The 27,584-nt window shown below is 40.2% G+C and overlaps 1 protein-coding gene across 3 annotated transcripts in view; it reads left to right on the forward strand.

The window, feature by feature from the left end:
* iqsec3b (IQ motif and Sec7 domain ArfGEF 3b) overlaps positions 1–23,501 on the forward strand; it is a 33,505-nt gene extending 10,004 nt beyond the window's left edge. The window contains exons 3-15 of one of the 3 annotated variants that reach the window (XM_046865336.1): positions 1,909–2,032; positions 4,978–5,286; positions 5,454–6,106; positions 13,287–13,448; positions 13,830–13,952; positions 14,682–14,848; positions 15,889–16,028; positions 16,572–16,697; positions 17,289–17,388; positions 18,788–18,946; positions 19,077–19,166; positions 19,280–19,323; positions 21,467–23,501. In XM_046865336.1, the coding sequence (XP_046721292.1) occupies positions 1,909–2,032; positions 4,978–5,286; positions 5,454–6,106; positions 13,287–13,448; positions 13,830–13,952; positions 14,682–14,848; positions 15,889–16,028; positions 16,572–16,697; positions 17,289–17,388; positions 18,788–18,946; positions 19,077–19,166; positions 19,280–19,323; positions 21,467–21,889 (2,620 nt within the window). In that variant the 3' untranslated portion in view covers positions 21,890–23,501. The remainder of the gene's footprint in view (positions 1–1,908; positions 2,033–4,977; positions 5,287–5,453; positions 6,107–13,286; positions 13,449–13,829; positions 13,953–14,681; positions 14,849–15,888; positions 16,029–16,571; positions 16,698–17,288; positions 17,389–18,787; positions 18,947–19,076; positions 19,167–19,279; positions 19,324–21,466) is intronic. The other 2 variants (XM_046865337.1, XM_046865338.1) reach the window with 2 other exon arrangements.
* The last annotated feature ends 4,083 nt before the right edge of the window (positions 23,502–27,584 follow it).

Here is a 27,584-nt window from a genome sequence, read left to right on the forward strand (position 1 = left end):
ATTTCCATTTGGGGAGATTTTTACTTTAACTTCACTACATTTTAAAGTCAAATATCGTACTTTTTACTCGACTACATTTGAGTTAAAATGTAACCACATATGGCTGAAAAAGTCGTGTCCCAATACCTTTGTCCAAGTAATGTATACAACTCAAAAATTGCTACGTCTTGATTGCTGTAAGACCAGTGCTGGATAGAAAGGAAGTAAAAGTAATTGTTAGTGTACTTAAGTAGCTTTTTTGCGTATCTGTACTTTACTGAATTATTTCCGTTTGGGGAGACTTTCACTTTAACTTCATTTCAAAGTCAAATATTTCACTTTTTTTTGTGGCGTTCTTTTTTATATATGAGTGAATAAAAACTTAACTGCTCAAGCACACAGCAAGCCACCAATCAGGGTACAGCTCTGTTTTAAACTTGTTTTGATTGCCGCTTGGCAGTGGCGCATTCCGGCGACAGAGGCAGCAGCCCAGAGTGGCATCTTGTTGGGGAGTCACGTCCTTAAGGAGCGCTGAATCCAAATTGAAATTATGGATGACAAAAAAGGGTCTAATTTAGGCCCAATTCAGACAAAAGAGGAAAGGAGTAGGGGGGAAACGTGCAAAAGATAAAGGTGTGTATGCAGCTCTATCACTCATTTCTCGTTATGATGAGAGTATTGGCTAATAACTGTCTATCACTTAGGTTATGCTGTGTTGCCTGCTATGCTTTTACACATAGAGCAACATTTCTTTTAGTTTGCACAACATTATAATTTAAATTATTTATTTGATCATAATGGGTGTAGCAACAAAACGATTACAACCTCACTAGTCTAGTTGAAAATAGAACTTATTGATTTGGTTACCTTTAATTGAGGTGATGTCATAAAGGTTTTCTGTAATTGCAATGAATAGGTCCTGAACTGAGTTCAGTAAGGGGAACCTTAAAAGCTTAAAAGACATATATTATAAGGATATAGATGTTGTATGTATCTTATGGCTACAATTATTGAAGGAGTTCTTGGTTCTGAGAGTTTAATAAATTGTGCACAATGATGTGTATTTAATTGTGCAATAAATGCATTTAGGATGATATTTATACATGTATAATGTGCTCAGAAATGTATCCAAATTTGTGGACTGCTCTGGGAATATTTCATACTCATCCAGTGACGGTAGCTGAAGCAGAGAGGAGCTTTTCAAAGCTAAAACTAATCAATGGGGGAGACTTTGGGTCACGGCGTGGTTCACTCAAGGCACCATTAAAGTTAGAACTCCCATTGGTGGTATCTACTTATCACAAAAATACAGTTCAGTGTCGGTTAAACAGCAAACAGAACATTTTAAGAGGAATAAACGATCGAAGAAACTCCTGAACTCCTGAACTTTCCACAACACCCGTGGCCTTATTCGTGCTTTTTTTTTTTAAGTTGTTAAAAAGAAAAGGTTTTGGGCTCATGATAATTTATTAGATATCAATCAGTGTTTGAGTAATTAATATCATTCTATTTATAGATCAGTGTGCTGAGAGTCACATTGGAGTCTTTTATGTAGAGAATCCTCATTATTTTTGGATACTAAGACATAATTAAAATAAGTATTTAAATTTTTTTATAATAAAGTAAACACTGTTATTTTGTCTTCAACTTTTGGAAACAATGTTTCCCAAATTTAATGACTGCTGTCTTTGGCCAATTCGTGTCCTGCGCACGCTGTCTAATGGGTAATTAAATCAAGAGATAAATCCAACGCTGTGATTAATTTCAGTATGAACTCCTCACTGCATGCCGTCACGTCTTCTCCAAGTACGGTAGCCATGGTATTGTTTACATGCATCAGAATAACAAGTACCTCAGACATCATCATTTGGTAGTTTTTCAGTTTTGTGTGCTAAACTGAGAGATAAAAAAATGTCTTTGTCCTTTTAGCAGTTCAATCCATCATGTTGAAGAAGTGGAGGAGAAAGAAGCGAAGGATGATGCTCAGTTGAGATCTAGATCCTGTCCACATACGCCGGACTACGAGCTCTCTCCTGATCTCAAACAAAAACAGGTACATTACAGTCCATGAACCTGGCTGTTAACATCTTCTATTAGAGACCTCTGAGTGTTATCGTACTAAATCTAATGTATTAGCTAATTATGTTGAGTAAAACATGTACAGAAGTCCTGATTTAAGATGGTCAATAAACTGTAGCATTTTGTGTCGTTGTGAAAAAGTAATCGCAAGAATAATGTCACATACAGAAAGGAAACAATGCAGACATGTTCTTGACATCTGAAGCAAATCTGCATGATACAAAGACCCCCTGGAAGTGAACCTCAAGCTAATGGCAGGTCAAATGTGCTGAGGTGATTAAAGACTTTATATACATGTGGTAGCTCTCTGGGGAATTAAGATATTGGACTTTGGACCAGTCATGAGTTCAAATCCCAGTACCAGAAAAACAAAGCAGCAACTGCTGGGCCCTTGAGCAAGGCCCTTAATGCTGAACTACTAATTTGTATAAATGATATAATTGTCAGGTTGTTAAATAGACATTAGTAATGCTACATGCGAATATCAGCATTTTTCTAATCATAATTCCAATGAATGTTCTGATTTTAAGATCGTAAGAAATTATTAAATAAACTGTATTTCAATTGATAGTCTTTGCCATGTTCCTCGAAACCAATCCTGAACAATTTTGCACTGGGGCAGGGGGAATAATCCTGCTGAAAGAAGCCACAGTCATGGGGAAATACTTTTACTTCAATATTCTTTTGGCCAGTCTCGTGTCCAGTGTAAGTGATAACTTTTATTGTAGCTTTGTGAAAGATTTATTTTTAGTTCTATAGTTTTTGTAAGGACATGCATAGTTTATATAGTTTTTGTAATTACATTAACCAAGAGATTTGTAAAAGGGTTATACCAAGCGTAATATACTGTATATGCATAATTCCGGTTTTCAGGTCTACTGGACCATAAGAGATCTTTTTAGGTGCTTCTATGCAATTAGCTAATTAGGTAGATAATATGCAATCAAAGTTCTGTGAGTTTTCAGATATATCTGGTTTACATGCACAGGATATGAGTAAATCGCTTCAGTAAACTGCATAATGCATAAACACAACCTGGCATCTTACATCTTGCAGCTGAAAACGGTCTAAAATTAGATGTTAATTGCAGCTAATGTGCGAAACACTTTTTATGGGATGCGTAGATCAGCTTGTACTTTTATTGTGGGTATTTTTAAACAAATACACCATTAACAAACCAGGGAATCTGAAAATGTGTTTTCCGTTGATGGTTCCATAACCCTCATGATGCGATAACTATTTGTATTTATTAACGTTTTGGTAGCTCCATGAAGCATTTCACTTTTTCAGCATGTAGCCCCAGATGGTCAAGACATGTAGCAATTTTTTAACTATAAAAATTCTATGGACAAAAGTTTTGGGACACCTGACTTTTTTAGCCACATGTGATTTTTCCCCAAACTGTTACCACAATAGTGGAGGCACACAAGTTTATTAGACGTCTTTGAATGTGGTAGCATGAAATTTTACCTTCCCTTGAACTAGAAGACCCAAACCTGTTTCAGCAGAACAATGCCCCATAGCTCCATGAAGATATGATTTAAATGGGTTGGAATGGAAGATCTCCAGCTATAGAGCTCTGACCTCAACCCTATTGAACACATTTGGGGTGAATGTGAACACTGACTGCACCCCAGGCCTTCTCACCTCACCTACATCAGTAACTGAAGTTCTACTGTATTTTCAACACCAGAGGTGTCCAGTGTTTTCCATAAATTGCTGGCGTAGTTTTCATTCTGATTCCACCTGTATAATGAAGCTGATCTTGGCTTTCAATAGAGCTGTGGCTACTGCTTGCTTGGAATAAAAACCTGTACATACACCAGCCCTATCAAGATAACACTTGGCACCTCTGATGATCAGAGATGGATCTTCTCATGAAGAACAAGGACAGAACCCAGAAAACCTGAGAGGCTGTAAAAAAAAATAAACAATTTTTAATGCAGGACCAAAGAGTGTGAACATTTCCACATGTTTACTGTATATTCATACATTTATTCCAATACTATGTTGTTTCTATTATTATAACAGCTCATGCAGGGACTTGTAGATGTAAATTCACTTATATATATATATACAGTAAAAATGAAGTTCTTTAGAATTCATGGAAGTCTCAAGTACCAGTAACAGTTAGCAGTAAAGGTGTAAATTCCCCATGAAAGTCTTTCAAGCTGATGAGTTTTCCACTTTTCTGTAATATGATGAGAGATAATTAATATGCATTTAAACAGAGGTTGGCGATGGAATGAACGTGTATGACTGTACGTCCTACTGGGAACTCATTTGCTAGACAAGATGCTCCACAACATAAAGTGTTGCTATAAAGAGACATAAATAAATATATAACAGTTATGAACTGCAACATCAGCATACTGTGGGTTATTTTACTATAGCATCAGATAAAGTTCAAAAATATAACCATGTTTTATCATTTAAAGACTTTCACTAAATTACGCCATATTTTTGCATATTTAAACTATTCATTAATTTGTTTATGAAAACTGGGTTGTGCAGTAAAACCTGTCAATAAATAATCTTCTATATCCCGAGTGTTTTTCAGTTTTTATACAGGAATATTTTTTGTGCCGTTTTTTTAATTAATTAATTAATTTTTCTTTTATACACCCGAATTAATTATCCACTCCGCTGAAGTCTGAACTTAAGAGAAAGGGTTACACGATGCTGCATGTGGGAGTACTTGCTAAAATCAGCATGCTGTTAATAAAGGTTGGCGATCAAGCATGTTTCCATGGGAACGAGTTAAAAAAAAAGAGTAAAGTAAATAACCTTTCCAGTGCGAAGGAGTGCAAATGTGTTATGCGTTCATCCTGGTATTCTGTCACAAACTCATCACTTTATCTCTGTTTCTATTTTTTCCTCATTCCTTCCCTCCCTCTCTTTCTCTCTGTCTTGTTGCAGATAGAGGATTTGGAGCAGAAGTACGGTGGTGCACTGATTTCACGGCGCGCTGCCTGTAAGATCCAGACGGCGTTCCGTCAGTACCAGCTCAGCAAGAACTTCCAGAAGATCCGTAACTCGGTTCTGGAAAGCGGCATTCCGAGGCGCATGTCTATGCGCAGGGTGCGGGTGCAGAGAGGCGGCTTCTCTGCTGAGCGTGCGCTAATGGAGGGATGTTCTCTCATGGGCATACCACTTACACACAACAGCTCCATGTCCACAGGTGCCACCAACACACTTACAAACCTGGAGGACACCTTCAGTGACCAGGTACAGCTTCAAAATGATAAAGCGTATCTTTAAATTACATTTGCAAAAGATCAGGTCAGATCTCGGACCACACGTGCCAGGATTGGTTCAAGGAATCATCTAACCCAATCGTTTGCAGCATCCTACCCAATTCTCTCCTTTCTATTTTGCTCTATTGTATTTTTCAGGTTCAGTCTTTAGCCCGCTCCATAGATGAGGCCTTGAGCAGCTGGACCTCTGTGCATGACGGAGAGGGGTCAGGAACCTCAGTGACTACGCCCCCGGGATCGGTCACCGAGGGCTTGCTGATGGACTCTACCAGCCTTCAATCGGCCACGCAGAACGCCCATGCAGAAAACATTCCTCGTAGCGCCAGCAAGCTCATGATGGCCTTCAGAGACGTGACGGTGCAAATCGACAACCACAACTTTCGCCTGTCCTCCTCGGTGCTCGAGTCGGTTTCCCTAGGCAACGGCATCTCCAAGGAAACTGCCACGGAGCCTCAGGCAGGGGTGCAGAGCGGGGGTCAATCAGAATCATCCACCACGATTGAGTCTGAGTTCCCAGCCCCGCCCCCTAGTGAGGAGATAGCGCTGGATCAGCGGGCGATCAGCGAAGAAGCCGGATCTGTAAGGTCGGCCTGGGAGAAGCCGCTGACGAATCAGAGCGTCTCGGAGAACAGCTCCGAGCCAATCAGCAGCAGCAGCACGTCCACTTCGGCATGCGAGAATATGATCATGTCCTTACCACGTACACACTGCCCAGACACGCACTGTGGGACGTTCTCCACAGACGTCGCACGCAAGAGACTCTACCGCATCGGACTCAACCTGTTTAACATGTGAGTATCAGACGTACCTTATGTACAAACTCATTACTTCACTTTCTGGCTTTTACATCCTTCACACCGCATTTTCAAACATTACTACATTGCTCTATCACACACAAAGTCATACATGTAATTAAATTCAATTCAAAAGTTTATTTCTATTGCGTTTTTCACATTGAACATTGTCTCAAAGCAGCTTTATAGAAAGTAAAAAATCAAGAACAAAAAAATTGAATATACATGAATTATGTGTATTTTTCCTGATGAGCAGCCTGGGGCTACTGTGGCAAGAAAAAAGCTCCATTAGATGGTAAGAGGCAGAAACCTTGAGAGGAAACAAACTCAAAAGGGAAACCCGTCCTCATCTGGGTGACACCAAGAGTGTGATTGAGAAGTATCATGAGCATCAGAGTGTGTGATTATTAATAATGTCCTTTCTAATGTCAGTTGGAGTTGTGGAACCAGGTGCTCCTCCATGCCAGAGCCTGTTCAATGATGGAGAAACAGCACATGTAGGTTGCACAAAAGATTTATTTTGAATATTGATTAAAATGTTGTTTAGCCTCAAAGACTAATGTGTAAAATCTCCATGAAGTGGGATACAACTGGCTCTGGCACAATCTATGGTCGGCACTGGAGACTCCTTCCAGAAAAGCAAATTTTATATCTCATTATAGAAAATTGCATCATATTAACAGCTCAGAATTCTCCATTCTGAAAATCTGTGTGGAACATCTGGAAGATCCTGTGTTACCGAAGCTGTAACTGTAGACACAATAACACCACAAGCTAACAGAAGCATTTTAATACTATATTATGCAATCGTGTGGCCTGTGGTGACTAACTAATGACTAAATATTATGTCTATTTTTCCTGAGGAAAAAAAATGCAATAATGATCATTTGTTTGTTTCACACATCTCTTCAGCCTCCCACTCAGAACATTTGTTTCTCAAAACAAGACCAGCCTGCTTGCTCTGATCACGTCTCTTTTCCCTGTGCTCACATTAATAATGTAGATACATCCTACTACACACACAGACACACAGACATCCATTGGATTGACAAAGCAGTTGATTTCTGGACACTCCTTTTAACATGGTTGCCATGGTAACCAGGTGAGCTCTTCGATTTTTCTGGGGAGACCAAAAAAATGGCATCTGATGATATTCATGTACATTTACCTTTAAGGCATTTGGCAGACGCCCTCATCCAGAGGGCGTCTTATCATGTATCTTATTAATACAACTGAGCCGCTATGGGGATTAAGGGTCTTTCTATGGGGCCCAGGAGGGGAAGCTTGATGTGGCTTGGATCTGAACACACAAACTATGGATTGAAAGTCCAATTCCATGAACCACTAAGCTACATAAACATAAAAACCATCTAAGATGTTGTTGATCAGCAAGGTACTGGTATTGACAGAGACTCATACTAGGAGTTTTATAGACTAAAAGCCAAATTGACGAAAAACCCTGAGGTGATTGTGTTGGACAAGTGAAAAAAAACTGGATGTGGATGATTAGAGGTTAAGACATTGGACTTTGGAGTTTAATTCAAATCCCAGCCACACCAAGCTTCCATTCCTGGACCCCTTAGAAAGTAAGTTGCTCTGGATAAGGGCATCTGCCAAATGGTGTAAATGTAAACCTCTGCTCATGGTAAATCACAGGGCAGCAAAAACACTCAAACGAGTCCTGGTCCACATGTATGAGCTCGCAGGTGCCCATGACTGGCTAATGAGAGAGTAGGCCATCCCTCGCACAAAGAAAAGCATGACCAGATTTGCTAATTTGGACCACGCCGATTTGAATTTGATGACTCTTGACACATTTACACCTAATAGGAACGTTTTCTTTTTTTTCTTTTACACTCCATAAGAACTATTTTCATATTACACTCTATAAGAAAGATGCCTGTTCTGTTATTCATCCTGTAGTAATTTTTCCGAAATAAAATATCAATCAAATCCATGTTCTGTAGTGGTACATTCCTGTTCAAATACATGATTGATTATTGACTACTGTTATAGACATTTTATCCCCCATCTATCATTAAGCTACAGAATAAGGAGATTCGGTGCCTGTGTCCTTTTAGTGGCATAATTAACATTTTCAGCTCGATTTTCATATCATGTTAGTGTCATACACAGGCGTATTATTTTGCACATTTATTGCAGATTCACTTTTATCATTAACAGCCTGAAAATCTGAATCCTGTGTGTACAAGTGTGATTTGATGCTCTCTTTGTTGCCCAAATAACACAGCCTAGTCATCTACTGTTTATTTAATTACAGGTTAGTATAAATACAGAGCCTGGGGGGGAAAAAAACCTGTGCAACACTGTTATGCTAATAAGATTTAGTAGGTAATTATCAGAGGCACTGGATAATTAACATGTAGCCGAACTGTCTCTGTTTTGACATGCACTTACTCGACCTGACTCTGAATTTATTCTACTTTCACACATTTAGGGCTTGATGACTTCGATTAAATCGTGTGTGAGTATTGTATTATTCTGTATTAATATATTATTGTACATTACTAGCTGACTCATCTAGGAGTTGCACTCACAAGACCTGCTTTTGACCACTGGAGAGACGTGGAGACCACTGGCCTGGCCGTCTCACCTGCCCTCTGAGACACACCTGAGCCAAATATCGACAATTGGATAAAGAACATTGTCTCTGAGACGAGAATAGTTCCAGTTCCGGTCTGCCTGAAGACAGAATAAATCCTGTCTCCTTTTTAAAATAGCCCACAGGACGCAGTCTAGGAGATCTGGCGTCTTTTGACAAGGAAATTGCAGTCACAAATTGCAGGCCGCATGGAAACATTAGCTCTAGTAAGCAAATTTAAAATAGAACACAAATTTGACTGTATGTCTGTAAGTTTAAATGTAGTTTGGTGCTAAATTTATATATAAATATACAAGCCTATATACTGACTAGCCAAAAATCAACATGGCTAGCAAACGTGCTAATAATAACAATGCTAATGCTATTTGTATCTAGATACTCTATTTGGACAAATGTTTGTGGACACCTGACTAAGATTGGTATGTGCTTTTTAAACAGCCCATTGCACATTTAAGGCCTATTTCTTGTTATAATAACCTCCACTCTTCTGGGAAGACATTCCACTAGATTTTGGAGTTTACTTGTTGAGATTCATTGAGACACATGTTTGTTAGTAAAGTCAGGTGAAAAGATGAGGAGATCTGGGGTGCAGTCAGGGTTCAAATCCACCCGAAAGGATTTCACTAGGATTTAGAGCTCTATAGCAGGAGATATTTCACTCCAAACCATGTAAAGCAGATCTTCATAGAGCAGGCTTCGTGCACAGAGGTCTTCTAGGTAAAGTGTAGGGGAAATTTCATGCTAAGACATCGAATAGAATGTCCAATAATGTATCAGTTTGGGAAGAACCACATATGGCTGAAAAAAAGTCAGATGTACTTCCCAATACAATCTAGCTTACTTACTGGATATTCTCTGGACATGTTTGTGAACATTGGCTGGTTGATGACCATATTTCTTTTTTAGATGGCTGCTTGTTTTTTGATGTCAGTTCCGCCACTGATGTTTATTTTTTCAATTCAGTTTAATTCATACAAGTAATTTTATTTGTATAGTCCTGTTAACAATCGACATTATCCCAAAGCAGCTTTACAGAAATCGATTATAACTTTTGAACTCAAGTCCCTACATTTATCTCTAACCATCTAGTCAGTGGTGAGAAAAAAAATCCATGTGATGGTTTGAGAAAAAAAACTTATAGAGGAACCTGACACATAATTTTACATGGACACTTATAGCATTTGGCAGATGCCCATAACCAGAGTGACTTACAAACACTGTGGCAATTTGATGGGACTGGGATTTGAAATCATGACCTTCCGATCCTTCCGATCACTGAGCTCCATGTCCAAGAACACCCATAGACACTGATTGTTCATTCGTTATAGTTTCATCATTGGTGAGGTTATCAAGTGTACACTGATAAAGACTTGAATGCAAAACTGTCCATGGAATTTGTAGTCTTAAGCCATTATAGCAAACTGTTTATATTATTTAACAGTCTAAATCTTCATGGATTCGGTCACTAATTACTGTTTGCTTCGATTTTTTGAATGTGATAATATAAAAAACAGGAACCATAACCAAGAAAAAATAACTTCATATTTTAAAAAGAAGACCATCTATCAAAATCGAAAAGAGAAGTCGGCAATTATTCTATCAAAAGGCTGCACGTTGTGATTGGCTTACCCGATGTTTCTGGCTTCCCTTGATGAGACATCCGCATAATTATATCTCTAGCACAGGTGTGTTCTGCATCCAAATCTTTACATGGATGTGAGGGTGAAATATGAATGCAGGCTTCTCCAGTAATAATTATGATTATGTTAAAATGCACAGACACATACAGCAGTTATTATAGGAATATCAACTCCTAACTTCTCCTAACTTCTCCTAACTAAAGTTTCTCTACCAGACAGAGAAATGCAATTAAAAACTGAATTGAAATTGAAACTTAATAAACAAACAGCATCGTTTTTCATGATATTGGTATAGGACAGTCACAGGTCATTCAATTCAATGCAATTGATTTTTATTTGTAGAGCACTGTAAACAGTGAACATTGTCTCAAAGCAGCTTTACAGAGAAAGTTGTATAAAAGAATGTACAAGTTTAGTGCCTATAATTTTGTTGCAAGTTTGTCTTGTGGTAGAAGAGTATCTGTGAGAGTGAAAGGGAAAGTTTATAGGACTGTGGTGAGACCTGAGATGTTGTATGGTTTAGAGACAGTGGCATTGAGTAAAAGACAGGAGGTGGAGCAGGAGGTGGCAGAGCTGAAGATGTTGAGGTTTTCGTTGGGAGTGACGACGATGGAGAGGATTAGAACCGAGTTTATTAGAGGGACAGAGCATGTAGGACGTTTTGGAGACAAAGTGAGAGAAGCCCGATTGAGATGGTTTGGACATGTGCAGAGGAGGGACATGGGGTATATCAGTAGGAGAATGCTGAGGATGGAGCCACCAGGAAGAAGGAAAAGAGGAAGGCCAAAGAGGAGGTTTATGGATGTGGTGAAGGAAGACATGCAGGTAGTTGGTTTGAAAGAGGCAGATGTAGAGGACAGGGGGGTATGGAGACGGATGATCCGCTGTGGTGACCCCTAATGGGAAAAGCCTTTGTCCGTAAATAAGCGATTCACTGGCAAGAAAAAACTCCCTGAGATGGCATGAGTAAGAAACCTTGAGAGGAACCAGACTCAAAAGAGAACCCGTCCTCATCTGGGTGACACAAAATGTCCATTCATTACAGTTCCATCATTGTTGTGAGGTGATAGGTGCTTAAAGGTGAGAAGATATAGGAGGATAGGATCATTTTATTTATTTTATTTTATATTTCATTTCTATTTTTCATGTTTACATGTTGGACAGTCGTAAAAAAAAGTGTATGTGAAATTTAAATTACTACTTGCACATGATTTATAGTACACAGTAAACATGACTGAAGCTACTTGCAGCTCATAGCAGGACCTGCATTCTGAGTAAAATCCATCATTAGTGCAAAGTAAGGCTTTGAGCTGGATCAGGATGAAGTCAGATGGAGGTTCTGGGCCATTCAGTGGTGTGAGGTTACAAGTCTGGGCAGGAAGCAGTGGGAGGCAGATGTTCCTCTGCATGCTCCATATGCTTCATGAGGGTTATTAAAGAACACTGTGGTCCTAGCCCACTGTGTTAAACCTTCTCCCTGCTGTGGATTACATAAACCTGCTGCTCGTGTTCCTGCTCTGCACAACTGTGTCCTCATACTTCAGTGGATCTTGTTCTATAAATACACTTTTAAAAAATACAGGTATATTTTTGATTTTCTTTACAGTTTTCTTGTAAATGGGGGGAAAAAATTTGCATCAACACACGGTCCATAGAGAAAGAGCAGAGCACCACAGGCTTGCAGCATTACAGTGCTTTTTCTCATGAATGTGCTGATCAAGGCACATTGTAGTCATGTGTGAAATTCACTTGGTGATTCAAGGCTTTATATTGATTTCTCACAGACTGGGAGCTGTTAAGTGCTCTTCTGCTGAACTGTGGCAACCAGCAGCAATGGAACTACACTAATGGATATTATAATAGATTCCAAATCCTTCACAATTGACCATTGCAATCTGAATTACTCATGATCACCACACAATGACAAACCCCAAGCTTAGCGCTGCACTTCGGAGGCGACTGTTTTGGATTTTAATTACTTGTAACTTCCTGCTCTTTACCACAGAATGTTCAGGGTTTGAGGTCAGGAATAAACACAGACGTTGAATTGTTCTGGCTTCTGTGTGGATATAAAAAGCTGTTAAATACCTGCTTTTAAGATGCTCAATGCCTGATTTATTTTAAAAGTGGAGGTAAAAAAAGGCTGGGGCAGTTTAGTGTTTATTGCACATAGAATGCCGAGTGATGTATTTTTGGTCAGCCTTGGTCCAGATGGTCCAGATGTGTGTATGTGAGAAGGCACAATGCAAATGAAAGACATTTACATTTATGGCAGTCCGTGCATTCAAAATTAAACTACTTATACATTTTACCTGCCGGCTTTTGCGGGAAGGACAAAAGTGAAATATTGCGGGCGGGAGAAAATAATATTTTTGCAGGAGCGGGACTTCAAAATGCATCCCGTGCAGGTCTCTACCACCTGGTTTTGAGAAGTGGACACAGCAGGCAAAATGTAATATCCAGACAGTATTTCTTTTCTGATGGTGATTGCATTTCAGTGCAGCATGACTGCAGCACACTGATAAAAGTGCAATTTCTTTCTGAAACAAACTCAGCATTTAATCTTTAACTGATTTCCACTGATGAGATCAAGTAACATCAGAGGAATGTTATGAAGGTTTTGTGTGGGCCATGTTGTCCTCTTTAGTTGGACCAAAAGCAATACTGACTGTGTGTTTCAGGATTTTCTATTCTGTCCAGAACAGAACAGCCTGTTTCTGTCTACAAACTATAGATACACAAGACATCAGGCTTTTTTTCTGGTTGAAACAGAATGTAAACTAACACTGACAGCAGCCTGCATGATGTACATCTTCATCACTGAACACAGCGAAAACTCAAAGGATCGCAGTCCTCAGTTGAAGCGTAAGTAAGTACACACTCTGTGCTCTGACCCACTTTGCCTTGTGTGCAGAAACCCAGACAAAGGCATCCAGTTCCTGATCTCACGAGGTTTCATCCCCGACACGGCCATAGGCGTGGCTCACTTCCTGCTGCAGAGGAAAGGCCTGAGCCGGCAGATGATCGGAGAGTTTCTGGGCAACAGCAAGAGGCAGTTCAACAGAGACGTTCTTGAGTGAGTGGACATTTTATCTCTGAACTTTCTTGAAAAAACGTCTGATTTCCGAAATTGTGATGTTTTTTTTAGTTTCTCGCCATGGGTCTTTCTTTCTTTCTTTCTTTCTTTCTTTCTTTCTTTCTTTCTTTCTTTCTTTCTTTCTTTCTTTCTTTCTTTCTTTCTTTCTTTCTTTTCTTTCATAGCTCTATTTTCTTCATATGTAATAAATGGCTTCAGATTTTCCATCCTCACATCAGCTATAACAAATAAAACATTGAAATGTCGCAGATGTTCTAGATGTTCTAGTGTTTCTATCCGGTTCTAAAGCGAAACACTGTATAATGTATTAGTGACGTTTCCTACAAACACACACACCTTTAACTGAACAATGTCTCACAGCTGTGTGGTGGATGAGATGGATTTCTCCTTGCTGGAGCTGGACGAGGCTCTGCGGAAGTTTCAGGCTCATGTTCGTGTGCAGGGAGAAGCTCAGAAGGTGGAGAGGCTCATTGAAGCGTTCAGGTGAGAAAATATGTGGAAAAAACACAAAGTTAAAGGGAAAAACAGAATTCAGGAATCAGAATTAGAAAGTTACTGACACCATGATTCTTTTCCTCGAACAGCATGTTCATGTATACTATTACAATATTAAATTTTTAATGAAGGTCTTATCATACTTTTGATCTTTTTATAGTTACATTTATTGTTGTGGAACCTCCATAACCCAAGCCAGCTTCTGTCCTGTCTTACATTCTGACACAAACAGCCTTATAGTTTTTTTTGGGAAGTTAATAAGACAGAAAATTGCAGCTTGTCACGTAGCTTAGAAACTATAAAGCCCTCTGTCCTGAGGATGTGCCTGTGATGGGACACATGACACATGAATTGTCTGAGGCGTATTTTTGTCCAGGGAGCTTCATTTTTAGAAAAATCCTCAGAGCTAAACATTTATGCAAAAATAAATAAGGGATTGTATAACTCCTGTATGACAAGTGTGTGTGTGTGTGTGTGTGTGTGTGTGTGTGTGTGTGCATAAGTTGAAGAATTAAAGTCTTCTGAGGGTTGGAGCTTTAATGGAAAAAAAATTATGAAATACAAAGCCTGAGGCACGATGCAGACTGAGTGCACCATCACTGTTCCTCACTCGGGTTTCTTTTTTCTCCTCTCTTCTCCTCTCTCATCTCTCGTCTCTGTCTTACCTTCTGTAATGCACAATTATTTTTCTTTCATCTATTTTTCTCTCTCTTGTAGTCAGAGGTACTGCATGTGTAACCCCGATGTGGTGCAGCAGTTCCACAACCCCGACACAATCTTTATCCTGGCCTTCGCCATCGTCCTCCTTAACACCGACATGTACAGCCCGAACATCAAACCAGAGCGCAAGATGCTCCTCGAGGACTTCATCCGCAACCTCCGAGGTGATTTAAATGATACACTAGAAAACATACATGGGTCATTATTATATTTACACAGATAATAAAATACAAATTCTTCTGAAAGGAGATTCCACTCCAGGCAGAACTCAGCTGGAGAACTCCGCCCCTTTTTCCTTAAAAGGCAACCAAGGAGTCAAACACAGATTTAATATAATACAAGGAGAGAAATGACACAAAGTTGCAGAATGTTTTAAATGAACAGAGAACATTAAACTACAAAGAGAGGGATGATGATGATGATAATGAAGATAAAGGTGGTGATGACGATAATAACGACAATAATGGTGATGACAATGACAGTGAAGATGATAATAATGAAGATGATAATGAAGATAAAGGTGATGATGATGATAATAAAGATAAAGGTGATGGTGGTGATGATGATGATGATGACAATGACAGTGAAGAAGATGATGGTGATGATGATAAAGATGTGATGATGGTGAGATAATGAAGATAAAGATGATGATGATGATGATGATGATGACGACAGTGAAGATGGTGATGATAATGAAGATGGTGATGATGGTGATGATGAGGATAAAGGAGATGGTGATGATAAAGGAGATGGTGATTATGATGAAGATACAGGTGATGATAATGATGATGTTGATAGCGACCATGATGATGGTGATGATAATGAAGATGAAGGTGATGATGGTGAGGATGATGACAGTGATGATTACAATGATGATGATGCTGGTGGTAATGATGATGATAATGATAACTAAAATGATGATGATGATGATGATGATGATGATGATGATGATGAGGGTGATTACAATGATGATGATGATGAAAACTAAAATGATGATGATAGTGACGATGATGATAACTAAAATGATGTTAATGATGATTACATTAATGATCATGATAACTAAAATGATGATGATGATGATCATGATAACTACAATGATGATGATGATGATGATGATGATAACTACAATGATGATGATGATGATGATAACTACAAAGATGATCTCTTTCATGCGATAATTCCTACTTTACTCTGGTTCTCTCAGGGGTGGACGACGGTGCAGATATTCCACGGGACATGGTGACTGGCATTTATGAGCGCATCCAACAGCGCGAGCTCCGTTCTAACGAGGACCACGTGACCTACGTGACTAGGGTGGAGCAGAGCATTCAGGGAATGAAGACAGTGAGTATAGCAGCCAATCAGGAACAGAATACAGACCCATGTGACCTTAGCATAAATCTTGAAAAGTGGTAGCTCGGTGGTTAAGGCAGTGGGTTAGTCATCAGAAGGTCAGGAATCCAAGTCCTGGTATTACCACGCTCTGTGCTTTAGGGGGCGGTGTATCATGGCTGCCCCTCTGCTCTGACCCCAGCTTTCAAACATTGCTGGAATATGCGAAAAAGGAATTTCACTCACTTTTATTTTTTTAAATAAAGCACACCAGGAGCACACAGAGTTAAAGGCCTTGCTCAAGGGCTCAAAAAATGGCAGCTTGGTGATACTGGGGTTTGAACCCTGACCTTCTGGTCATTAACCCAGAGCCTCAGATGTTACAGTATAAGAGTATGGAGTAATTGTGAATGCACCACTGCATTTCTCTCATTGTAAAGTCCTTGTACGCAATCATTTCTCTATACTGAACTCGGCGTATCTGTGTACCCAACATTTCATTCAAATTTAAACATGCACATATCTTGAACTGTAGTTTGGGTTTCTCGCTCTCAGATCCTGTCGGTGCCTCATCGGAGGCTGGTGTGCTGCAGCCGTCTCTATGAAGTCAGTGACGTGAACAAGCCACAAAAACAAGCAGCCCATCAGAGAGAGGTGTTCCTTTTTAATGACCTTATTGTGGTGGGTAACTCTGGTGTGCACACACACACACAAACACACACACACACACACACACACACACACAAATGCATACATGTTACATCTGTGGAATGACCTTGGATTGACATTGATACAATGTAATACATCTAAGACCAAATAAAACCTTTTTCTCTTTTAATTTCGGATTTTCCAAACCTTTTTGGGGGACATTTGTTCCACATAGAAACGTGCTCACATAATACACTTCCAGGCAAAAGGACAGTCTACATTAACATTTTTGGTTGAAATGTCAACAAAAGGTTGCAAGTTAAATCCTCTGGAATTAGTCAATGTAAGGAATAGGAATAAACAAATTGAGTAATGTTTGTAACCTTTTTCTTTTTTCAGAATGAAACTCGTCCAAACAAAATACATCACACTAATAGACTTCATATATACAGTAGATTGTGTGGTACACGTAATACGTACACTGTCTAATATCTCCTGCAAGACAAATCTTATCTTATAGTTCCTTTTTTCGTTTTGTTCTAGACCAGGGCCATGTAGCTGTAGATACACTAAGCTGTATGTACACAGTTGCTTGGATTAAGTGTGTGTTCTGTGTGTTGGTAGATACTTAAGTTGTGTCCTAAGAAGAAGAGTGCAGCGACATATGTGTTCTGTAAAGCCATGGGGCTGCTGGGGATGCAGTTCCACATGTTCGAAAATGAGTGTAAGCACGTGTTCATTATTATATAATTAAACACAAACCTGACATACAACCAAACACAAATGTAAAGTGGGGACGTGTCCAGTGGTTCAGATCAGCAGTGGACAGTAACGAAGTACCGTATTTTTCGGGCTATAAGCCGCTACTTTTTTCCCCACGTATTGAACCCCGCGGCTTAAACAACGAAGCGGCTTATTTATGAATAATTCCTGGGTTTTTCCCGGTTTCACAAACTTCAAGCTAAAAAACTGAACCCCATAACATTAGACCAATGAAATTTCGAACGGAACGAAAACGCACCTCACCTGTGTTCTGAGCTGCACGGCATCGGGAGAAAAAACGTTTTTCTTAAACGCACTACGATGCCAAAAGATAAACTCCCGAGAGAAATAGTTGTGAAAGGAAGGAGGAAGACAGTGAACAATGACTTTCTTGGTGGGCTACTGTTTAGATACAAGCCGTTGTAACGCGTTGAGTCTGGGTGAAGGGAGAGCTCGCTAACTCCAGTTACAACAGAAATCATATAAGCACAGACAGGTTTCCAAAACTCGTGCTTTTTTTATTATTCTTGGCAACAGCGTTACGGGTTAGTCAAAGAAACTTAGAACTGAGCATCAGAAAATAATAAGGACATATTCCTTGGTCTCCACACATGCAGTAATAGCGGAAAAATGCGGCGGAGGCTATTCCCAAAATACCGCTCTGCTCCAAAAGGAAGCGCAACAAATTTCACCAGTTACACCGTGTAACAGACACTGTCTTTCGTTAAAGCCTGTGTAAAGTTCATTAGTTTCAGTGTTGCGGCTTATAGACAGGTGTGCTTTATAGTCCGGAAATTACGGTAAATGTAATTCGTTACTGTACTTAAGTAGCTTTTCTACGTGTCTGTACTTTATTAAAGTATTTCCATTCGGGGAGACTTTTACTAATAATTTTACTTTTTACTCAACTACATTTTGCAAAATCAGTCGTTTCTTTTAGTTTGAGTGGATAAAAACTGGTTAAACACACAGCAAGGCACCAATCAAGTTTTCAACGTGTTTCGATTGGTGCTTGGTGGCATCTACTAATCACCAACATACACTTCAGCATCAGTTCAACAGCATTCAAATTCAACTTCTGCCTCGAACTCGCCAACACACACGAGGCAAAAACCTCATTCAAATACTTATGTGACTTATGATGACAATTTAGTTTGACATTAATGGGGTTAATATTTATGCAATCTTAAATATGATTTCTTTTTTATTCATTTTGCAAACTCTATTTATTTCCACCATATTATAGACTTACAATCCCATTCAAGTGAATGTAAGTTCTCTGTTCCACCATATTCCAAGTACTCACTTCAGCAGTCAAATAAAACATCAGTTCATGTTTGTGCGTGTGCTTTTTTTTACAGATTACCCTCATGGTATCACCATCCTGTCTCCGTTCTCGTCGGAGAAGAAGCAGGTGGTGAGTTTCTGCTCACAGAGTTCCGAGGAGCTGCTAAAGTTTGTGGAGGATCTGCGAGAGAGCATCGCCGAGGTGGCTGAAATGGAACAGATCCGTGTTGAATGTAATGTTGGTTACATGAAGTGTTTTTCGAAAGCGTGCCCTTGCGTAGAGGTTGCTGTCATGATTAATGTGTGTGTGTGTGTGTGTGTGTGTGTGTGTGTGTGTGTGTGTGTGTGTGTGTTGTATTTCAGGGGAATTAGAGCGGCAGCAGGCAGCAAGAACAACCGTGCAGAACAATGGCAGCCAGCTGGAGATGCATTCAAGACCAATATCTCCTGCAGGTATACACACACACACACACACACACACACACACACGGAAATTGATTGAAAATTTCAGACTGACTATATGGGTTATACTGGCTATACATAACACTTATATTTGTGTTTTCCAGGAGACCAGGATTTTTATGAGAAGACAGGAAACAATGCAGTTGAGGTTTGTATCGAACGATGGCAGAATGTGTTTGTCTGTGTCTCTGCTATTAGCATGTATTCCTACAGACAATATCCATAAAGTCTATTTAGCTCCTATTCAGCCCCAGTTTCTCATCCCTACTTTGACTTCTGACCTCTGTATCCTTGACTGTATTTTAGAATTATACAGACACCAGGCCCTCGGTGTCCCGTCCCCAGCCAAACCCCATGCACCCACCCCAACCCCCAATGGATACTAGTGCAAGCACTTCCAAATATATATTGCGCTATAACCCATTCCCTATACCCCATGTTCATACCCCTTGCCCGTAACCCCTCCTGCAAGATTGGATATGTAGCTTAGATTGGATGTGCTTCCTGTTAGTGTTGTTTTTCTTTCATGCTTCATTTAACCCCCATGTTCTGTACCTAAGAACTGAATGTTTCAATATTCCCAGGATTTTTGCTTTGTTTTTTTGTTTTTTTTAATGTATCATATAGAGCACAGAAACATACAACAGCGTTTTAGTGCCATGTTAAAATAAAAACAAAAAGATTACGAGAATAAAATTGTAATATTTTGAGAAAAAAAAGTCAATCAAAAAAGAATAAAGTCGAAATTAAGAGAATAAAGTCTAAATATTTTGAGAAAAAAGTCTCAATATTTTCTGAATAAAGGCTTGCAATGCGGTAATATTTTGAGAAAAATCCCAGAGTTGCGATAAAACGTTTCGCTGTTTTGCATAAAATGGATGTGGAGGATTTAATTAAATCCTACTTGAGGTTAGGATTTAGCAATAAGGAAATTCTTTGTCTTTTGGCACATCAGCAGGGAGTTTTAATTAGTAAACGGACGCTGCAGTGGTTCTGTAGGAAACTTAATTTATTCAGAAGAAAAAATCCGACAGACATTGAGGAAATTGCCTCTTTTGTGCAGTCTGAAATGGCGACCAGTCGTCGTCTTCAAGGATATGATATTGATGGTTACGTCTGTGTGCTATTCGAGAAAGATTTGTTGTTCCTCAATAGACTATGGGGATGATGACCAAATAAATCGACCCTGAAGGAGCCGAACATCGCTGTGCTCGATGCCTCCGACGTCGCCGGTACTTCAGCGCGTTGTGGAATGTGGATTCATATAATAAGCTCGTAATTTTTACCGTATTCTCAAAATATTACAACTTTATTCCTAAATTTTTTAACCTGGCATTAAAACGGTGTCATATATAACCTTTAGTTATTTAAAAAATAATGCGGTATAAGAAGAATAAAATCAATTTAGGTGGTAACACTAACTCTGATTCATTATACCACACCAGTGGTGATTAAACACACCATGCAATGTTGATAAGTAGAACACCTTCACAAAGCTATTGAAAGAACCGTCAAGTAACCTAATTTTAGTTAGAAGAGTGTGTGAAAGAGTTTAGTTACTTGATTCGAATCTCGACAGGACGAAAGCACACTCTGGACTAAAAATAAAACTGTGACTAGTTTTGATAACATTTACATTTATGGCATTTAGCAGACGGTCTTATCCACAACAACTTACATTTATCTCATTCATAAACTGAGCTCTATGGAGTTAAGGGCCTTGCTCAGGGGCCCAGGAGGGGCAGCTTGGTGTGGCTGGAATTTGAACTCATGACCTCAGATCAATGCCTTAACCACTAAGCTAACACCTCATTAAACAAAAGCTATTTAGAAAGCTTTAGTTTAGCCCCGCCTACACTACAGCAAACGGGGAGATACAATTAGCAAGTTAAACATCACCAATTGTTTATATTCGATATTATCATGTCATGTACTGTTTAAAAAGAAAATATTTTAGTTTCTAATGACTCAAAATGTATTGCTCCATTCATTAGCTTCAGGATAAAGATGTGAACATGTTGAACAGAACATAAGGGTTAAATTGATCATGTGCAAAGCCTTATTGTTGTAACAGCTTGTTTAAGTGGATAAGTCATGGATGGCAGTAATTCAGGATGGGTGTGATAGCTGCAGGATGTCCCAGCACACTGAACGTCATGTCGGAGTGTGTGTGTGCGCTCCTGCATGCTCCGTGGCACGGCCTTATCGTCTCGTCCGCACCGGAGGGCCGCCCGAGCACCGCAGGCCAGGCTGATAACGCTTCCTCCTGCTTCTGGCTGTTCCTAAACTAGGTGTCAATTCACAACAGGCTCCGAACGTACCAGGTCAGCACCCCACCGGCTCCGCCCACTTCTCAGCCTCAGCTGGCCATCATGCCTAGTCCGGCTTCTCAAAGCTCCACCCCCAGCTCCGCCAATAACATCTCCCCTGACACGCTTATCCAGTGCCAGCAGATCGTCAAGGTGATCGTCGTGGACTCAGCAGGCCGCGGGCACGTAGAGTCGTTCCTCAGCCACAACCCTGGACAGCGTTTAATCCAGTCGGCTGTCTCTACTCCGACTCGCTCGAGGGATGGCGGAGCTAAGCAGCCTCCCCTGCCACCTCCACCACCTCCTTATCACCACAAACACCAGTTCTGCCCCCCGACTCCGCCCCCTCCACAGCACCTGCTCAGTCAGCGTAGGTATTCAAGTGGGACACGCAGCCTAGTCTGAATGCACACACACACACACACACACACACACACACACACACAAATATATTTAGTTCCCATTACACCTTTTCTATTCGAAACCATATGACCACAGATGGTAATATATTCTTTTCTCTCTCATTAAACACACACAAACACACACCAACACACACCTTTTATACTCAAACACCCGCTCAGTGCTGTATAAATAGTCCTTTCTCCCACTCAGGGCCTTGTGTCCTCTAAATGAGTATTTTAGATACAGAGTAGTTAGTTTTGTCAGATGTTCTTTTCCCTGTACTTTTATCTGTTTTTGGGGGTTTCTAGAGCAATTTCCACAGAGCTGCAACGTTAGCATCAGACTTTCTTACAACATTTAGTGTATGATGTGATGACATTAGCAGTGTGTGTTAGTCACAGGGTTCAGAACTGTAAAACGTGGCTTAGATTAGTTACTCTAGGCTAAAGATGTGCTCATGATCTATAGTGGTGTATTAAACAGGGTGTCCACAGGCTCGTAAATTACATTTCTAAAATGAACGCAAACAAGAAACTGTTCATAGTGACAGGCACACCACTTTACCATCTGCCACACAAAAATGTGCTTATATCCACTGATAAATGAGCCCCTACATGGACAAAAGTTTGTTGACACCTGATCATAAGATCCAGATGTGCTTTTTGAACATCCCATTCCACAATAAGTCACCATTCGCTCTAGAACCATCCACTGAAGATCTTCCACTCCAACACATAGAAATCATATCTTATCAGAACTGGCTTTGTGCATAGGGGCATTGTCATGCTGGAACAGGTTTTGGGTCTCCTACTTCAAGTAAAGTGAAAATTAGAAGAAACCACATCTAAAGATGTTTAATACAATGGTGTGCCTCCTACTTTGTGGTAACAGCTTTGGGAGGAGCCACATACAGATGGAAGTCAGGTGTCTCAATACTTTTGTTCATATAATGTATGTAACTCTTTCGGAATTTCTGAACATCCTATAAATTACTAGTTCCCTTTTAGGAACTCGAGCTGCGAGTCTAAATATTTTCTGAATAAAGGTGTAGCAACGCGGTAATATTTTGAGAAAAATCCCAGAGTTGCGATAAAACGTTTCGCTGTTTTGCAAAAATGGACGTGGAGGATTTAATTCAATCCTACTTGAGGTTAGGATTTAGCAATAAGGAAATTATTTGTCTTTTGGCACATCAGCAGGGAGTTATAATTAGTAAACGGACACTGCAGCGGTTTGCAGGAAACTTAATTTATTCAGAAGAAAAAATCAGACAGACATTGAGGAAATTGCCTCTTTTGTGCAGTATGAAATGGCGACCAGTCGTCGTCTTCAAGGATATGATATTGATGGTTACGTCTGTGTGCTATTTGAGAAAGATTTGTTGTTCCTCAATAGACTATGGGGATGATGACCAAATAAATCAACCCTGAAGGAGTCGAACATCATTGTGCTCGATGCCTCTGACATGGCCGGTACTTCAGCTGGGGTCCCACACGTTGTGGAATGTGGATTCATATGATAAACTCGTAATTTTTATTGTATTCTCAAAATATTACAACTCAAAAGAAGTCGAAACACTTTGGGAACGCGCCCGAGTGATCATGTTTAGAAATAATGTGTGTAATCAGTCAAAAATTGGACGCTGGCCGTCACCGGGTGACGTCACGACCAGAAAGTATAAAACGCATATCCAGTGAAGGCAGCGGCAGCTTCTGTTTGTTTAAAGGAAGCACTCTGTGCTTGTATGTTGAATGTGTTGAATTGTCTGTCAATTGTTCGTCAAAAAAGGAAAAAAAAAAAAAAAGATATATTCCTGGGAGTGGAACACGCTAGTCGGTTCTCGAGAAAACCGGCTGCATGTCAAAAGAAGCGCGTTGCACCGCAATATCCGGTGTCTGCCCTGCCCCGGCCCCCTCAGGGACCTGGTCCGTTAACCCTGCCACCCTCGGTGCTTCAGGGCACAGCCAGCTCCAGCAAGCTCTCTTCTTGGTATCCACCAGGCATCATTGTGGTCCAGGAGCTCTCATCACCCCTAGAGCCGTCTTAGGGCACTGCCAGTCTCGAGAGACAGCTAACAAGGCTCAGGCTTGCTGGATTTTCTCCAGGGACAGTTCACCAAAGGGTTGGCTCTGTCCACCCTAAAAGTCTACATGTCCGGCATTTCATCTTATTACGGCCCCATGGTCGGGCAATCTCTGGGCAGAGACCCGATGTTTTTCTTGGGGCTGAGGCCCCCAGTATGACTTAGAGTGCCTGGGTGGGACCTGGCCGTCGTTTTGGGGGCTATGACTGAGCCCCCTTCGAGCCTCTAGCCGAGGCATCTTGGAGGCACCTTTCAATCAAGACCGCATTCTTGTTGGCCATCTGCTCTATCAAGAGAGTAGGGGACCTGCAGGCCCTTTCTGTGGCCCCCTACTTCCTGGAGTTTACCCCAGGTATGGCTAGAGCCTTTCTGTATCCCCGTACCGGTTACATGCCTCGGTCGTCCCATAACCCGTAAGATTACAGCCATTCTATCCTCCTCCGTTCCAGGCTCCAGAACAGGAGAAACAGATTCGGCTCTGTCCAGTGCACGCACTGGACACCTACATCCACAGGACGAGTCCTTGGAGAAAGACAGATAAGCTGCTCGTCTGCTATGGCCCTCCCAAGAGAGGCCTCCCTGCTAATAAGCAAACTCTGAGCAGGTGAATTGTTGATGCTATCACATCAGTCCTCTGGTCTCCTCGCTCCCTTTAGGGTCAGAGCTCACTCCACCTGGAGTGTGGCTGCCTCAAAAGCTTGGTCCTCTGGAGTACCTCTCCAAGACATATGTAACGCTGCGGGTTGGCCCACCCCGTTGACTTTTGTGCGGTTCTATAACCTAGACCACAGTGCCACTCCTGGCCCCTCAGTCCTCCTCTAGCTGTGTTCGACAGACACACACTAGGCAGGGACTGGTCAGTCTGGCGTGATTGGACACTCGTTCCCAAAGCATTTCGACGCAGCTTGAGTTCCTGAAAGGGAACATCTCTAGGTCACATATGTAACCCTAGTTTCCTGAGGGAACGAGCGCTTCATTCTCCCTTACAGAAGCTGCCGCTGCCTTCACTTGATATGCGTTTTATACTTTTTGGTTGTGACGTCACCCCGCCGGAGACGGCCAGCATCCAATTTTTGACTGATTACACACATTATTTCAGAGCGTGAACACTCGGGCACGTTCCTAAAGCGTTTTGACGCAGCGTCCTGTTCCCTCAGGGAACTAGGGTTACATATGTAACCTAGAGACGTTGCATCTAAATTATTGAATTACATTTTCTCATGCCAGTAAAAATGTGTGTTAAACCCCGAGGATTCCTTTAGACACTGATTAAGGCACATTTATACAAACTTATGCACAGATCGAACTACCTTCAATATTTTATTACAGAGCTTTAGTTAAAGTCATGAGACACTGAATATTTCGAGATGTTCTTTTCCCCATTCTATCAGGAACAAAGTGCCCAGGTTATGTTACTACGTTAACTGTTAATTCTAACGCTGTGACGACACATTCCATGGGTTATCCCAGCATCTGTGTATAATATACAGTACAGTACATTCCCTCCTTTGATGGCCCCAACAGCTGCAAAGCCCTGGATGACGTTGTTATCTTTCCAGTGGCAGTTTCTGTTTCTCTACGGTGCCTATGTAGTGTTTTACTGCATCTGGTGTGAGATTGCAACTCGGTATAAATTAGATTTTATTTTTGTCTCATTTTGCTTTGAGTTTCTGAGTTTTAAACAAAAAACTTCCTATGAATCCTGTGTTCAAATACATAGAGCATGGCATAGAAACATTGTAAAGTAAGAATATAGGATATATCAGACAGCATTCATACCAACACTGTAATCATATGTAATATTTATATTTACTGGCTCAAAACGCTTGATGCATTTTCCTATTAATGATTTCACATGTTCTTACATTTCTCATGAGGTAATTATAGAAATGTAACGGTCCACACATCAATCCCTGCACCCCTAAGTAAATAAAATGTCACAATATAAAGGTTTTAATGATCTAATCAATAAATACCTGGTCAGGAAATGAGCATTAACACAAAATAATTAAACAATTAGAAATAGTAATTAGTATAACGCGTTTAGCTTAAAGTGAATTTCTTTAAATCAAGTGTGAAGCCTTGTGGGTAAACCTGCAGACAGGTTTTTCCCAAGAAGAAAAGTATTATTTAGTGTTGATGGCTTCAAACAGCTTGAAATAATGAGTAGACCGAAAAGCATATTGCGTTTAGCAGATTCACTTATTCATAGTGACTTTTACACGCTGAGTAATTCAAGGTCTCAACAGTGGCAGATTGCTAAGATTTGATCTCATGCCCTACTGATCAGACATCCCGCAAGTTACAACTTAGTTACCACTTCCTCACAAGCTAGTTTGTAGTTAGTTTTCTGATTAGTTTGTGTTAAATGTGAGACCAATTATACTTTTGCGGGTCTGGACACTGGAGCCTGATGGAGCTGTTCTCAAGGCCACATTTTCATGCTTTTGGCAGTTTGGACAGGAGAAGTGTCTTATTGAAAAGTTACATCATCAAAGTTGATTATTTCTCCTTAGATTTAACTTCTTCTAACTGGACAGTCCCTAAGCAAACTTTTCATATTCTGACAAATGTCTCAGGAGTGCGTATGGTTCAGTCCTGCTCATTTTTTGAGCAATGATTAAATCATTAGAAGCTTCACAATTTCCCATTTTGCCTCTAGAACATTGTTGTGTGGACTGTGTGTACATTTACGGCAGGTTTTTACCCGTAATAACTCTAAACCATGGATGGGCAACAAGCAGGACCATATCGGTCTGATCAGTGAAACAAAGACTGTTACATATTAGGATGTTAATTTCCGAACCAGGAGGGGGCGCTAGTTTTTGCTGGTCATCACAGTAAATAAAACATAGTAGAACATGCACATTTTGTGTGCAATGTTCCCCAAAATAAGTAAAAGGAAAAAATGTACAATGAAAACTGTTTTCAAACAGAAGAAAGACGACTATCCCTTTAATAACTGTTTTATAGAACACTTTAATCTGTTCTCTGAGGGTAGTTTGCGAACGTTCTCTTTGCTACTAATGCAAAATTGGTCTTTGTACATACGTTGAGATGTTTACATTTGCTGGTCATTTAACAAAGTTGGTCATTTGAGGGAACATAACTGCCGAAGTTTTATATCCAATAAACTTGCATTAATCGTACACTGAGTTTCCTCAATAAACAGTAAATCGAGAAATGATGTCAAGTGTATTAGTCTGGATTATTAATCTGGTATAAAGAAGTAAGATTGACTGTACTGTAGCTTAAAATGCAGCAAAATATATTTTATGAGTACATGATGTTTAGCAATGCAGTGTCTTCATATACATGAATCAGTCATTCCCTTTCCATAGGGTCTTTCATTTTTCTAATCATACTACAATATAGATAAAACTATACATACATATGACACCCACTGACTCCTGCCTTCCATCAGACAGCATTAAATCTTCTATATAACACGTCATAACCGCATTCCTATTTGTATCCAGGATTCACAGGACGTTCCAAACTCACGGTAGCTTTGCGTTCCCGATTTTCCTCGTGGTTCACATCTGCACCTTTTTAACATTATTGTTTGCTGTACTGCATGTCATAAAAAAAAAAAGAGAAAAGTTGCCTCTGGAC

This window comes from Silurus meridionalis, chromosome 13, assembly GCF_014805685.1.
Source record: "Silurus meridionalis isolate SWU-2019-XX chromosome 13, ASM1480568v1, whole genome shotgun sequence".
Classification (NCBI taxonomy): domain Eukaryota; kingdom Metazoa; phylum Chordata; class Actinopteri; order Siluriformes; family Siluridae; genus Silurus; species Silurus meridionalis.